This window comes from Pygoscelis adeliae, unplaced genomic scaffold, assembly GCF_000699105.1.
Source record: "Pygoscelis adeliae isolate BGI_AS28 unplaced genomic scaffold, ASM69910v1 Scaffold402, whole genome shotgun sequence".
NCBI classification, from domain to species: Eukaryota; Metazoa; Chordata; class Aves; order Sphenisciformes; family Spheniscidae; genus Pygoscelis; species Pygoscelis adeliae.
The window spans coordinates 7462980-7478766 of NW_008824411.1; the positions used below are offsets into that span (position 1 = coordinate 7462980).

Sequence of the window (15787 nt, forward strand, 5' to 3'; positions counted from 1 at the left end):
TTTATTCCCTTCAGCCAGGATCCTGATGCTGTCAGCAAGGTGCAGGAGCCTGTAGACCTCTGCACTAGAGAAGTCTCCAGAAAAGCAATCCTCGCCTGCTCCACTTACACAACCACCTCCTGGACAGCTTGTCTGTGCCAGTGCTGTACTAACCCACAGAGGACGTGTGAGCACAGATCCTGAATCAGGTGGAGGCTTTGCTCCAGGTGACCTGGACTGCAGATTGCTGCCTGTACTGCCCTTACGTCCTCAGAAGTCACCCTCAGGAGTGCGGGCACAGCCCATGCAATCACAGATGCTAGCACGTTTTATAGCAGTACTAGGTATAAAGCAGGCACTGCCATTCTCTTTGCGTGTTCCTATCTTATTAGGCTCCCTACAAATTCCAGAAAGGCCCATTTAGGACCTGGGAAGAGATCCAAGGACAAGCAAATTGATGGGATCTGTCACCAAGGTCAATCTCTCAGTACGCTACACATTTTTTCTTGAGAAAACCCCTTTAGATGAAATTGAAAACTTCTGCTGATACCTGACTATAGAACCAGAGAGACTGCCCATCTCTGCAACCAGCTCTTCAGCTTCATGCTGCAGCTTACGAGCCCCCAGAAGTCTGAGCTCCTCGTCCGTCTCAGTGTCTGACTCTTGCTGCTGGGGACACTCCCAGGACAAGAGTCTGCTGTCATATGTCTCAGCAAATTCACCAGCCACAGGGTTAGATTTCTGTGCAGTTCAGTCACCTGCACAAGACATCAGAGCAAATCTAAACCAGTTATAAGTGACTGGTCTTGCCAAGTAGTCTAAAGTCAGTGCATTTCACATAAGTCAATGTCCTACCTAATTCAATTTGCAAACTGACCTAATGACATAAACATTTATTTTTACCATTTTTTCCTCCCATATTCATTCCCACTATGAACACATCTTTTCCTACTATGGATCTATCCTTCTCCCAGTTCTTGTTTAGGATCATGTGCTGCTTATCAGCCATGTGGCACTCTCCCATGTCCAGAATTCAGTGACAAACCAAAAATCACACACCACACTTATAGAACATTTAAAAAAACACATAGTGAGAGCCTCTAGTCTGCAATCCTGGGAGAAAGAATTAAAACCACAGAGAGCTAGCAGCCACAACAGCTCTCTGAACAGGAAATATCAGTGTTATTCCAGAGGAAATGCTTGCTAACATGGATGAAACAATATAGTTCATGCACTATATAGGAGACCTTACAGCTATTTTTAGAGGAGTTCTCCTCTGCTGCTTTGGCTGGAAGACAAAAGCCACAACTCAACTCAAACAGGAAAGAAAGTGTCAAAAGAGAAACAAGCATTCCTTAAAACTGTGCTCTGGCCAGATGGAAATTAAAGGAAAGACTGAATACTAGATATAGTGCTCTTACCCCTAGTAGTTTCAGGCTTGCACTTACTTTTTCATTAAGATGTGTGATGTTCTTCTGAACCTCATTATTCACAGACAGAACCCATCGCTGAATCATCTGAAAAAATTCTCTAGGTACCACCCTGAAAAAAAAACAAATCCAGAAATAAAGTGACCTCTAGTGCACCAGACCCGAGGATCTCCTGTCTCAAAGACACTTTTTGCTTCCCAACTCAAGGAAAATGACATATTTTAGTACACCATATGCTGGAAACATGACACAGGCTTTTTTGTCAATGCTAGTTGTGGGCAAACTTGGCATCTCACATATATGTTATGCACATGCTCTGCAAATGATTTATTTCTTGATGATATTTACCAAAGACAATGGAGCACCATGAAGAGGAATATGCCCCCACAAATCTGACTGTAAATGAATCACATATCTTGGATTTTCTTCAAATGTCAAGATTTCCAGAGCAGGTGGCAGTTCTGAGGGAGACAGTGATGTTCCAGGAGCAATATTGAAGCCACCATTTCCACAGATGCTGCCAAATCAAAGCAAATATAAGGCAGTCACCAATCATTTTAACACTTCAGCTGATCACATTTATCCCACTGCCAGTTTCCTGTGCCAGGGTCCCCACGAAAGAACATTTATCTTTTCTTACGAGTGTAGTTTAACATACAAGGCCAGCCGAGACACAATTAACACCTCTGTCCTTACAGAAAATGCGGTTTCTTATCACTCTCAGCTTCATGCAACTGCCTGGAGCCTATACAGCTCATCACTGCATCCACCTGGGCCAGCCACACAGGAATCTTGTGATAAAATGCCCGCAGCAGCTCAGCTTCATACATGCCAGAACCTTGCTTCAGCTTTTGCACCTTCAATAACCAATCTTCCGTACTTCTCAGAAAGGCTGCAAAAACCTAGTTGTGCCTTCAGGGGAAGAAAATACAAACCTTTGATTACAATTCTTTCAGCCAACAAGAACAAAGCGGAATTCAAAGAGGGATGCCAAGAGGGATGAACAGCCTATGTGGGAACTGGCTACACTTAGGACTAAGAATGAGCTGTTTAGTAAGCACTGAATTCAAAGCAACCTGAAAGAAAATGGGCTTGATTCGAAGCCCTGACTTTCCTTCTTGTCTTGGCAGATTTGGCTGCCTTGTTGCATAAAGGCTTAATATAACTTTTTAAAATAGTTTTGCAGTTACAACTTGATTCTTCAAAGATGCAGGTGATACAGTATGCACAGATGTGCAAAATGCCTGGACAAGGTAGTAAATTGCTTGTTCATTCACTCATCTGGCACATGCTGATGGATATTCTCTGTTTGTGGGGGAATATGCTTGAAACATAACAATGCTTGCTCTTGATATCCAATGTTTAAGCTTTCTTTAAATCCTGGTGAGGTCCTGGCCTCCATGACATCTTGCAGCAAAGATGGCATGTTAAGCACATGGAGGTGATGACAATTTTTTTTTAATATTTCAATGATTTTGATGCATGGCTTGGTTTCCCCACTGTACAGCTGTGGGGTAGAATGGGTTAACTTCTCCTCTGGATTGGGAGAAGTGCAATGAAGCAGTGTTGGGATGTCCAGACTGGTAAGAAAGGGAGGAGGTTACCCTCTGCAGGGTGGAGCCTTTCAGAGCACACTATGGGAGCCTCACAAGCAGGCATTAGTTTTTAATGACCAGAAGACCAAGAAGAAGTAGTAGGAATGATATTATTTAAGTTTTCCTGCCATGCAGCATCAGCTTAAGAGCAAAGAAGAAAAGAGGTGGGTCCCAGAAGGGCATGGGATGAGGGAGAACAGTCACTTCTGATTGCTTATTTGTGGTTTGGCCATGTTAGCCCTTACACAGTATTCTGGATCCTTATTAAATAGTGGCTTGCTTTGGGAAGGCTGTCTCTGTCATTACATTTATCTTATAATCTTAATCAAGTCCCCGGCAAAAGAGAATGCCTAACTGGAGCTCACTGGAGAGATCACTCTAGTTCCAAGTGCCAATTTCAGAGTCAAAAACATCTTATTCTCACAAGGAAGGTACACTGTGAAGGCTTTAAGAAGTGATCAAGGACAACTGAATAAAAGCAAAGACCTAAAGCCAAACCTTATAGATTTCATATAAGTCCTGTCTTGTATCTCCTGTCTAAAACAATCTCATATCTCATTGTTCTCTTTGCATCTCTAATCCTTGTCATCAAATACCAAACCCTTTGTATTTCTGGCACATGCTGCTTGAGATCAGATAATCAGATCTTAGAAGATAATAAATACTTCAAGTAACTGAGAAATAGTTCAGGTAATTGAGTAACATTGCCTTACAGGACAAAATTACCATGTTCTCAGTATTGTCTCTTACCTGTTCTTTATAATCTCTTTCATTTTCACTGTTTCTTACCAGAGATGCAATGTAAAGAGAAGGGATACCTTGTCTTTTCTACTGAAAGGCCATTACATTACAATGCAAAAAAGAATCCAAGCCGTCAGAATACACTACCTCTTATGGATCAAGATAATACCTCTCCTGTGGCCCAGTTCCCAAAGCCTGTGTTAAAATAAGCTAAAATCCCTTTTTCTGGACTGTACGGGCTGAAGCAATTTCGCACCAGATGCCTGTGCTGTACTGTCTAGCCCTTTGCTCAGATCACGACTAACTATCAAGGCTTCCTGACAATCTGCTGTTAACTTTTTGCCGTGCTGGTGTCTGGCCAATTATGGTCTTGTTCCTTCTTCTTTCTCTGACTTTCTAATGAGAACTACCGGGAATATTTAATTCCTTTAGCCGTCTCTTAGAACGGACAGATTTATCATTTTATCTCAGCTCCTTTACTAGGCTGAAATATAACATGTAGCATAAGATAATCTAGGGAAAAGCACAGGATAACCCTGAGTGAAAGAGTAAGATGACAGTATGAGAAGCAGCTTAGCAAACATGAGTAACAGTTCCTGACAGCACATCTTCAGTTTATTTTTAGTCTGCTAAAAGGAAATAAGATGATTAAAAAAACAGAGATGAAACAATTCTGAAATCAGAAATTAGTCAAGGCATGCAGAGGCAAAGGTTGAGAAGGTTAGTTGCAAATTACCCAACATACATTTGTTATCTTACACAGGACATAACTTTATATCAGCAAAGAAAATATTTATTTACATACTTTATTATCAAGATAATTTAATATCTAGATTAAGATAACTTTGTGTTGATGATAAAGTAATAAAAAAGTACTACCCTCTGAGACAGTGTTACCTGCTTAATGATCTCCAAAGTGATGTTTTACTTTGCATTTTAAACATTCATTCTTTCCTTTTACATTTATTTTCCATGCATTATCTGCATAATCACAAGCCACCCATGCTCCCTCTGAACATAACACACAACTTCCCCATGTCATATCTGCATTGCATGTTCTTTGCACTGTATCACATTTAAAATCTCAGATATTCTTTTTATGTGTGACTGCAAGTCGAGTTTCTTGGAGTTTATCCCTTGAATGCTCTTGACTCCCAGCACATATCTGGGGTTCAGACTTTAGCTTTGGAAAAAGCCAGTACAGATTATGTCAACTGGTCCTTTATCACCTGCTGCTTTCCTGGCATCCCCAAGGAAAGACTGAACTGCGAAATTGGTCATTCCTTACCATTATTCCCATTTATCCTTATATTGTATTGCCAGTAGAGTTCACATGTCCTTTGGTTTGTTTCTTCCAGGACAGTGTGCTGCGGACACAATGCTCCAGCTCCATCCAGTGCTCCTGCAGGCTGGCAGCGCTCCTCAGACTTTCCATCTTTCTTAGGTGCACCTCCACTCCGTACTGCTCTAGGTCTTCTTTTAGCATCTGAAAGAAAAGTAGCAAGCTCACCGTGCCCCCAAAAGTTGGGCCACCCCTTGGCTGCAACAGAAAGGTGACGGAAATCGGGCAAGAGAAGTGTGAGGAATCCATGAGCATAAGGATGTCACAGTGAGTAGATAGCACAGCAAGTGGGAAACTTATTGGTGACAGTTCTGAGCGCTTCTGTGGGTTAGTATCAGTTACCAGTCACCAGAGCTGCTGGTCAGACAGTGCTCAAATGCACAACTAAGTTTAATGCACTGGCTGAACTATGGTATTGGTCAACTGTAACTTCTCATATGTAGACTCTTAGCTTAAGCTTCAACACAAAAGATTTGAGCTGATGTGTTTTCGATCACATTTGTGATGGGTATAGATGCTCACTTTGGCTCAGCTAACACGTGGTAATTTGCTGAACAGATACCACTCAATAATACATCCACCCCCCAAAAAAAATCTTACATTTATCAAGTTCTTGATATCTTGTAGGATTTCATCCAGTAGCTTTTCATTCATCAGGGAGGAGCTAAAGGAGAGGGAAAGAAGGGATGAGAGCTGAGAGAAAAAACTCTTTTAGTAGCCAAGGTAAAACCAAGAGTCAAGACGTATACTCTATGCATACCAAGTTTGTGATACAAATTGTAACTTGAAAGAGAAGTAAAAAACCACAAGGCCCTACTCAACCAGAGATTTTTGTTCTCTCACTCAACGTAACACAAACACTGGGTGTCAGTTAAGAAAATGTTACTTCCAGCAAAGATGAAAATCAAATTCAAGCACATATTGAAAATTCAGACATTATTAACTCTATAAATGAAGTCTATAAAGTGATGTCTTTTGTTAATGCACAGGCTCTGCATTTCTGCATTTTATGCTTGCATTTATGCTTTGTTTTATTTAACATATCACAAGGAACTAACAAAAAGCCTGCAAAATATAAGCACCTTAACATACAAAATGACTTTGCATTTGAAACCTCATGTCTCAGAGGTGCATTTTGTATCTGTACATGAGAGAATTGAATGCTCTATTGAAGCATCAATGCGTGTGCATTCAAGTTAAAATGAACAAAACTAGAGAGAGGAATTCTGTTATAGCAATGACAGCTGCAAAAATGACACTCTGGCTCGCAGCAGGAGGGTGCAATCCTTGCTCCACCAAATTCAACCACAAGCCCACAGCGTCACTTTGGAGTTACCGTTATGGACCTGATTATCAAAATAAATGCGTCAAGCAGAAAAGTAGAGCAGTGAGGGATGTGCAAATTGCACCAAATCTCACTGCACCTGAGAGTCAGTGCACACTTTGCACTGGTCCAGTGAGACCTACTGTCACGAGGCAAAGGTTGCGGGAGTTGACTGCTACCCCCCGGCTCCTCCGGGCCACTCATGAGTCACCGCTATGGAAGTATTGAAGCCACTTATTGAGGCTGCTGCAGACAATTTGCAGTTTTCCCTGGCTGGACTCCTTGGAACGCTCTATTTCTGCTCCAATGCGATCCAACCTCTCCCTGAACTGCTTGGTCTCTTCCTGTAGCTCAACCAGATCTCCCATGTCCTGCAGGCATTGGGCAAGAGGGTGGGAAAAGGGGCTGTTGTGATTGTTTTGATCCAAATCGGAGGAATTCTCCCTTTGCCCTATCTATTTTGGGATATACACATATCAGAGATCTGGGAAATGTCTGTAATGCCACAGCACAGCCCTCACAAACCCTCTGACACAGGACTAGGGTGGCTCACCCTCCCCAGGCACGCCAGAACTGAGCACTTGATTCCTTGCTGCTTGTATGCTATTGAGATACCATGCAGCCCCATACCTATGAGGCCAAAATTACACTAGCCTGAATCTGTTTTGGTTTTATGGAGAAGGAATGGGGAGAGGGAAGAAAGCCACAAAGAAAAAGGGGAAACAGGGGAAAAAAGAAGAGTTTGAGGTAGAGAAAAGGGGACATGGAGTAAAGAGAGAAAAGCAGAGAATGAAGTCATTCAAATTTTAATGCTTGTTTGAAACTAGACCAACATTTGAAAGTTCCAGTAACAGCCAAAGTACCGAATGCCTTACTGAAAACCATAGAGCTACATAAGCCACACGTGCAAACACTTTGAACGGGTACCCATCACAGGCAGGTCCCTACCTTTGAGGCCAAGAGGACCATGAAATTCTTGAGGATGTTGGTCAGTGTCTTTCCGCTAACATGGAGCCTGCGAACCAATGTGAGCTGGTTTCTGTCTACTATCTGAAAAAACCCATTATTATTCACGCTGTTTTATTCTGAGAGGACAGGCATCTGACATTAACACAGGCACTTTACCAACAATGAAATGGAGCTCAAGCGGCCGAGTCTACTTCCCTTACAAATAAATTTCTGATCTCCCAGACAGCCCCAGAAGTTCTGCTAACAGGTTTTAAAATTGAAAGGGATAAAGTAGGAGATCACGAACAAGGGGAACACACAAACAAGAAAGCACAGAATTAACCAAGAATGATATTTTGTGAGGAACTGTGAGGATTCTGGGTACAATATTCTAAATTATGAGGAATAGGAAACTTTTTAGTCAAACCCATCTCTGAATGGAAATATTAATTTCACAGAAGTTTTTCCTGCACAGAACCTGGAAATCTGTACCAAAAATGCTGTGTGAATTAACTGGTTTCCATTTAAAAAGCACACGTGAAATACAACAGACCTCAGGAAAGGAGGTCAGGGCACGTGTGAGATGTGTTACTACCCAATCGTATGAAATCTGCCCTTACAAGACTGCTAGCTATGATAGCTTATACCTTGCAACGTATGACTGATCTCCTGCACCTACCTTCAGAGCCAGGTCATGCGCAGCTGAGCTCCAAATGTCTCTCTCTTGGGCTAGCAGCAGAACTTGCTCTTCCAGTCGTCTTCTCTGCAACTTGTATAACTCCCGGTACTCTTCCAAAAGGCTAGAAGAAGGGAAAGACAATGAAGTATGTGCACCCGTGTTTCTCATTCACATTTACTGTCTTTCTCCCAATTCCTAAAACTTTTCTTAGACATTTCCTCTTCCTCCTTCCTTCCTCAGTGACCTCCCACACAGCCCTTTTCCCCAAGCCCCTATAACACCTTTCTGTTGATATTCCCATTGCGACTTGGATTCAGTATGAATACAAATGTCTGTAAGTGAATCTGTGTGCCTAAGCACCGCAACTCTGATACCAACCATCTAAATCCCTGATTTCTTAGGTACCTGAAGGTGTCCACAGGCCCTTAGAAGTTTAGAGCTGCAGGCTCTGCTAGACTACGAAGAGCTCACCAGCTATGAATGTGGGGTGAAGAAAAGGGAATGCCAACACCTGAGCAACAAATGCAACTTTCATGACTTAAAACTAGAAACATTTTGAAAAGCTTTCTATCCCTTTGAGGGGTTTAGCATTTATAGCAAAATAATGGCATTTGTCATAAACAGCCAAGCTCTCTTCCCCAGAAGGAAATCAGCCCTCACCTCTCCTTCCCAACAACCCCAAGAGAATGAAACCAGCACGCTGCAGAAATCTCCCAAGCTCAGCTTTGGGAACAACTTACTTTGCCTTCGCCTTAGCCTCCTGCATGGCTGTAGCTAGCTCCTTTTGAGCTTTTTCTGCTTCTTTGGTCACCTTGCGGTCATACTCTCATACTTCATACAGCTCACTGAAACAGCAGGGAATAGACTTAATGCAACTTAGTCCAACCCAAAGGTCTCTACTCTGGCAGACACGGACTGGTGGGCCCTACACTATCATGCAGGACTCTTCCTCCAACACAATCATCTCACTGTTGGGGTGAAAGGCATCTTGAAGACCTCCTCTTCCCATGCACGCACACTGCTCCAACGGCCCCTTTCTGTAGTCCCCCACCAACAAACCTCCAGCATGCTAAGGAAAGGAGGTGGCTTTGACATTATTTGGCACTAACAGGGTGCAGTGAGAGTGTGAGGTGGCTCAAGTGCGATCCCTGTAGCTCTGCTTCAAATCATAACACTATCTTCCTGCCCCTATGGGAGGAAGATTAGAAAACTGAACAAAATCAATGGACTAAGCCTAGGGCAGAGAGATAATTGCTTAGGATCAGGCAGGATTCAGACCTGGCCAGCTGTCCAACAGATTCTTTAAAATAGAGTAGTTCTTCTGTAATATGTCTGTTGACCACCTGCTGTGCCATCATTTTTTTGTAGAGGGTCTTCATCTGTTCAGGAATCTGCTCCAGGAGACCCACGTACCTCTGCCTGTGGTAAAATGAGTCAAAAAGGGCATTTACCTGAGAGTGCAGATCTCTTACCCCATCTGACAACCCTTTCCTTTCACTGCATAGGAGGCTATCTAGAAGGCAATCTTTTGAGTGTTTGACTGGAGATTTTAAACACTCTGAAACAATTTAATTGCTACAAATAGTGGTAATCTGAGCATGGGAACACTGGCCATGAGGGAAGTACCAGCTATCCTATGTGTGAAAACTTCCACTGAATGTCACACCACTCTCAAGTGTGGTGACAGTGCCACCGACTTCAAGCTCCAGGTTACCTAACAGAGGCTCGTTAGCCCTGGTTGTTAACTAGGCAGGGAAATCCTATTTCACTCCTGGCATCAGACCCCACACCAATTACATCATGACGGGCTAGCTTTGCTGGGCAAGGACACTAGGAACGATCTGCAATAGCTAATGCTGCTCCCGAGAGGACACTACCATAAATCAAGAGGGGATTAAGGGTTGGCTAATGATGACCTGAGCTTCGAAAGCAGCTGTCCTCTCTCCACGCAGTCCACACTGACCTGCCGAATCAGCTCGAAAATGATGTTGTAGGTGTTCTGTTCCACCTTCATCAGCTCCAGCAAGTTGTGCAGCTGGCGAAACAGGAGAGAAAAATCACAGCCTTGCAGATCCTGGCCAGCCTACCCCTTTAACAACAGAGGTTAGCACAGATCTCTCATTTCTTCTGAAGGAGGTTTCCCTTTGAGGACAAAACACTACTAAAAGTATAAAGGAGAAGAGAAAGAGCCATCCTGCACGCACTCACAGGTTCATTTTCAAACATGTTATGCACTAACCTGACTACCCTCCCATCAACATCCATGGGAACTTCTCTGCTAATTCTAGCTGGAGTTCATGCTCAGGCAGTGCTCTACATTTTTCAAAAATCCTTCCCCATCACCGTGCAAGAATAACAGAAAATAAGGCCAAGCAAGGTACAGATGTTCTTTGACACCTGCTTTTTAGGTGTATGAAGGTTTCCAAAGGCCCATTTTGTAACACAGCAGCCTATCTCCCAATGAAGAGATGAGACAGCTACTGCCTTCGTTCCTCCATAGTAATAACGCCAAATGCATTTCTTTCTGGCATTTTTGCCGGAAGGTAACTTCCTATACCAGCAAGCTAACCATTTGTTCTTTGTGGATCCGATGAAGAGAAGCTCAGGAGAGAAAACCCCTGGTTTTTACAGGTCATACAGAGAGCTGGCTTGGGCAGAAACTAGCTGCTAGGAGGTAGTTTAAGCAGAGCAGGGATACACACTGGGGAAAACAGGATGTTATTTTTCTGGGTACCAGAAAGTTATTTGGGCACAAGCAAGTTATCCACCTGTGAAGGTCCTGTTACTCTGATTAGCTTGTCTACTCCAGCTTTTTCCAACATGCTATCCATCACCTCCATCAGCTGGATGACCTCCCAGGTTTCCCGACAGACCAGAAAGAGACAAATCATTATTCTGTATAGCATGTTACGATATTTTCCCAGGAAATGAAATTCAGTTATTTTTTTTCCAATAACAGCTTCATGCAGGATGGTACTTATATGGATGGAAACAGATGTAGTTTCTTTTCACAGTCTTCAAGCAGCATTGTATATTTACCAAAACGAACACAAATGTTAGAACTTGATTACAAAGCAATCCTTCCAGCGCTAGCTACAGGATCCCACTCTCTCCTTCAATCTCTTTGTCCCATGTACAAGCTGATGAAGGTTGGAGAGGCAGAGAAGGGTCTACCGTCTTCAGCAGTAGCAGCCAGAGACTAATGTGAGAATTGGACCTCCTGCAGCTGTTCCCCCAGCTGGAGCTCCTTCTTCTTGCCACTAATGACACAAATCTTGTAGGAACCTTTCCCCCTTTAAAACCTCTTATGGTACTTGGCTAAGAAGTGACCAATGGGTTTAAAAGTTACTGGTGGGGCCAGAAGAGCACCACATATGCACATCACACCCACCCAGAGACTGATCGCAGCAGACCATCGAAATAAGACGACAGTGTTCTGTTACATCATGTTGACAAAGAAGCTGTGAGGATTTCACTCCTGATCTTAGTATTTTAATCATTGAACAATGAGAAATAGTCTCCTTTAAATTTAGTAAGTTGTCTGGAGAGACCAAGGGGAGTCTCAGTAGCCTTTTTTGGGCAAGGCTTGGTAAATTCAATTCAAAACTCACAGCCTGAAAAATTAAAAAAAAAAAAATCACAAACAAACAAAAAACCCCAGAGTGGTCAGATTCAAGATGCTAGCAGGCCTATACAAGCATAAAGTGAGAGTAAGAACTACCTAGAGCCTGCTCAGCTTTGTGGCAGAAAGCAATTCTAAAAGAAAAACAGAAAAACTAATCAAAATTATAAAAAAAAAAAGCAGCAGCAAAAAGCTTCTGAAAGTTGCCTCAAGGGATCAAACCAGACTTCAGCTTCTACATTCATGTCCAACTACTGACCCACCCCACCCCATCCCCGAAGCAGTACTAGTCTACAGGAAGTTCTCTGTTAGTCACCCCAAAGCAGCAGGGACAAAGAAAAGGAGGATCACCTTGCTCTGCAGGGTTAACTATAGCATGGGATTTGCACAACCTCCCTTTTATACTCTCCCCTTCCCAACGGCAAGAGGTGTATTTGGGCAGCATCCTCAGCCTCTCATCACTTCATCCCCCCCGCTCTGAACAGTTGAGGACAAACCCTTGTAAACCAGAAAACACTCACTCATCAAAGCACTTCAAGGGCAAAACTCCCCTGTTCCTCACGATGTGAAATTCTTCGGGAATCAGACTATCTGCTAGGGTTGCTCGCTAGGGTTGGAAAAGAGAGAGAGCACGAAACATCAGCATAAAAGGCATGAACACATTCCCGGTTCCTTCCCGAAGAGGACACAGGTGTGGCAGCCGGGAGAGGGAAGCTCATGTAGCAGCTTTTCACGCTGCTTTTCCCTTTCTTGTTCCATGCATCCAGAGCCTGACAGAAACAATCTACGTCCGAAAGCAGATTGAAGCAATTAACACCGAACTGTGGCAGGGGAGCCAGGGGGCTGGAGCCACAGGGAGAGATGATGAGTTTTAGGATCAGGGAAACATCGGGGGACGTGTATGAGGACCTCCCTTCTCCCAGCTAGTGATACACACAGAAAAACACCTGAATGGCAGCACTCACAGGAGTATGTGGGACTGTACCATGGCTCCCACTCTGGTCTCAACAACTCTCAGTAAAAAAGCTTCTGCCAGTCATTGATTTCTTAGCTTCTTGGCCAGTCGCAGTGTCACACAGGTAAGAGACATCCCTGAAACGGAGGGGAAGAGCTTGTTCACTGACCCACCCTGCAGGCAACCCTTACTGCCAGCCTAAGCCATGCGTGGGTTTGTTCTGCTCAGCCCGAGGCCAGGCTTACAGCCAGGACCCCCTCCCCTGGGCCAAAAAAGACCAATGAGATCATGGTTTTTAGGCAGATTAACTTTGCATTGCCTATCCATTTTTCACATCTGCTGCCAACGCCTTATCGCATACGTATCCAACGTCCGATAAAGAGCAAAACATTTTTCACTTCCTAGCACTGTTAAGCATCGCTTATTTACAAGGAAGTGTAAAGCTATTCCTGCTAAGTCCATTAAAACCAGGAGAGCTTCTTTTCTTAATAGTGGATCACAGAGCATCCCTGAGAGCCTGGCATCCTTTGGAAGGACGGTTCAAAGAATTGCTCATTTAGCAACTCTTATTTATTACTCCCAAAACATCTTTCCCTCAAATCTCCCCATCCCGAACTCAGATGGGGCAGCTGGTCCATTCATCCAGCTGCATTAGGCACCACAGCCACCTACCATAAAAAAAGACCAAGGGGGAGAGATCTAGCCCTGCGTTCCCAGCTCTAATGTCTTTCCATCGCCCTGGGCTCCTTATCCCTTCTTTGCTTACTTTCCAGCGCCTGTCAAACTGACAGGGTGGTCTGTCAGGTATCTGAACTTGCTCCGACGATTAGGATAATGCCAAAGCCGATCTGGGGTTTGCAGGCAGCCCTGCAGACAAGGCACACGTGGCTGTCACTTCTTAGCGAGAAACATGCCAAGGAGTGGGAGAGGTCGGGGTGACTGTCTAAACAAGCTCCGTGTCATTATTTCTGTCTCGGGGCTGAAGAAACTGGTGTGGACAGAACAGCCTTGGCAAGGGCTTCACAGCAGCACCAGGGAGCAAGCACGTTTTGCAGGGACTGGAAAGCAGCACTTTGGATCTGCATCAAATGGCGCGGTCAGAAAAGTGATGCAATAAGGTAAATTCATCTTACGGTGTCAGCAAACTTTCCTTTTGCCCAGGGAATGAACACGTGCCCCCGATGAAGAGATGATTCTAGACAGAAAAAGGCAGGAGATAGAAACACACTCGCCCTGAAGCCCATTGGGGTTTTGGTGGTTTGTGGGGACCGCAAGTACTCCGGGCTGTGGAGAGAACTGCTGGCACAGGTCAGGCTTCGCAAAACCTCCTCCGGAACAAAACTATGCTCCTGGGAGGAAGAGGCAGGCCTGATGTGGTCAGGCACCCTTGAGGTACCCCTCAGCTTGGGGGGTCTCTAGAAAATAGCACGTCAGAACCATTTCAACAGCATTTATTCTGCTGGTGAACAAGAAAGCAAAACCGAGGACAGAATACAGGGCTGAGAAGAACAAGATGTCTTGCCCCAAAACAGGATCAACTCTAATCCCTTATCCCAAAGCAGGATCAGCTACCTAAAACACAGGCAGTTAATCCCATTTTTAGCAGTTGTTAGATCTTCGGTGAAGCCTAGAACAAGTTACCTTCTCACGATGGGAGATAAAGCACTAGTCGCACAACTGCGCCAAGCTACCAGGTACGCAAACGCCAAGGGATGCTGTGAACAACTAAAGTCTGTGTGTTTCTGTAAAGCCGTTTCCCTTCTTGTGGATTGCTAGCAGTCCGCTTTCTGCAAAGATGGCAACACCCTAAAATACCAGCAATTGCCTAAATAAAGGCAAAACTTAATGCAGAGAAGCATCCCGCTGTTAAAGGGAAGCTGGAAGGAGGGAGAGTCAGATGTACAACCCCCGCAGCCTCCAGCCCAGCCCAGTCCTCACCGACCGAGCCCGCCCCCCAGGCACCGCTCCGTTTCCTTCTGTCAGCATCACTGGCACTCCAGTTGTGGGCATGGTGAACGTTTATTTTATTTTAACGCTTAGCCAGGGAAATTTGCAGTAATGAGTGATCTAGAAACAGAATTAGACCCGCATTCGTACTTCACAGGGTTAACAGGGTTTTTTTGTTATTATTTATTGTGGAAAACCCCCTTACACCTGACATTAGGTCCAACAGTTAGGAAGAAGCCCCCGATGCTTTGCAATATCCTCCATAGGGGTACTTGTTTTTCCATCTACAAACTGCACTAAGAACAACTGCTTCTTTTATACATCTAACTGGGCCAGAGATTTAGTTATATTTGTCTCCAATTATTAATCATACCACTTTTTCTTCTTAGCATTATCTTACTGATGAAAAACAAAATCCTATTTCCATTAGTTTCGTGATCTCCACAAATTCTCATCTGAAGCCTTCCCCCCCCCACTAGCCTTGCCAATATATGTTGTTCTTCATAAATGCTCTTGGTGTTAAAACTCTTTGACCTCCGTATCAGCTGTGTCCTTGCGTACTGTGGTTTCCAATTAGGTTGACTACGTGTTTTTGCCTTCAGATACATGTTGTGGGTGTAGGTATGGTCTAGGAGCAATCTTGCCAAGTAGTTTCTTGTCTTGCTGCATAAATGGTTTCTTGGAAAGAAAATACAAAAATTTGCTAAAATGACAGAATAAAACTTTTTTTTCCCCTTTAACAGCTCTGTTTGGCAGTACACGATCTTCCCACCAGAAAGGATGGGAAGATTAACGGCAGTGTTCTGTAGCAACTACAGTTTAAGGACACAGACAAGACTTGACTTTAGAGCATGTGATGCACAGCTGGAAAATATCACATTAAGTTCTTGGCACACAAACCCTTTTTAGGCCCAAAATAAAGGCAGAAATCACCAACACGATATACATTTGGCAGTTGCTCCAATTTAATATGCATTAAATCAGGAGAGGTTAGAAACTCTGGTCTGTTCCAAGAGCTATTATCAACTCCTTCCCCGTGCTCCTCTCCAGCTCTTCCAAGGACATCCTTCCCTCTAGCAGCGGCGTGAGGGCCGATACACAGCCATAAAACACCCATGCAGTTATAAAACACCAACGATCCTTCTCAGCTGGTATTCAGCTCCGACATTTCCTGCTGCTTTTTAGGACCTGAAGAAGGGCTTGTGTAAAATTTTCCTTCTACACA

General features: G+C 43.9%; 1 protein-coding gene across 1 annotated transcript in view; it reads right to left on the minus strand.

Moving 5' to 3' along the window:
* AXDND1 (axonemal dynein light chain domain containing 1) overlaps positions 1-14625 on the minus strand; it is a 21265-nt gene extending 6640 nt beyond the window's left edge. The window contains 20 exon segments of the mRNA XM_009320736.1: positions 530-671; positions 674-737; positions 1428-1521; positions 2106-2301; positions 5034-5121; positions 5124-5231; positions 5688-5751; positions 6146-6152; positions 6623-6782; positions 7360-7461; positions 8039-8159; positions 8779-8883; positions 9317-9457; positions 9955-10073; positions 10807-10933; positions 12182-12267; positions 12626-12752; positions 13382-13482; positions 13848-14030; positions 14554-14625. Of these exon segments, the coding sequence (XP_009319011.1) occupies positions 530-671; positions 674-737; positions 1428-1521; positions 2106-2301; positions 5034-5121; positions 5124-5231; positions 5688-5751; positions 6146-6152; positions 6623-6782; positions 7360-7461; positions 8039-8159; positions 8779-8883; positions 9317-9457; positions 9955-10073; positions 10807-10933; positions 12182-12267; positions 12626-12752; positions 13382-13482; positions 13848-14030; positions 14554-14625 (2207 nt within the window).
* Positions 14626-15787: the final 1162 nt, after the last annotated feature.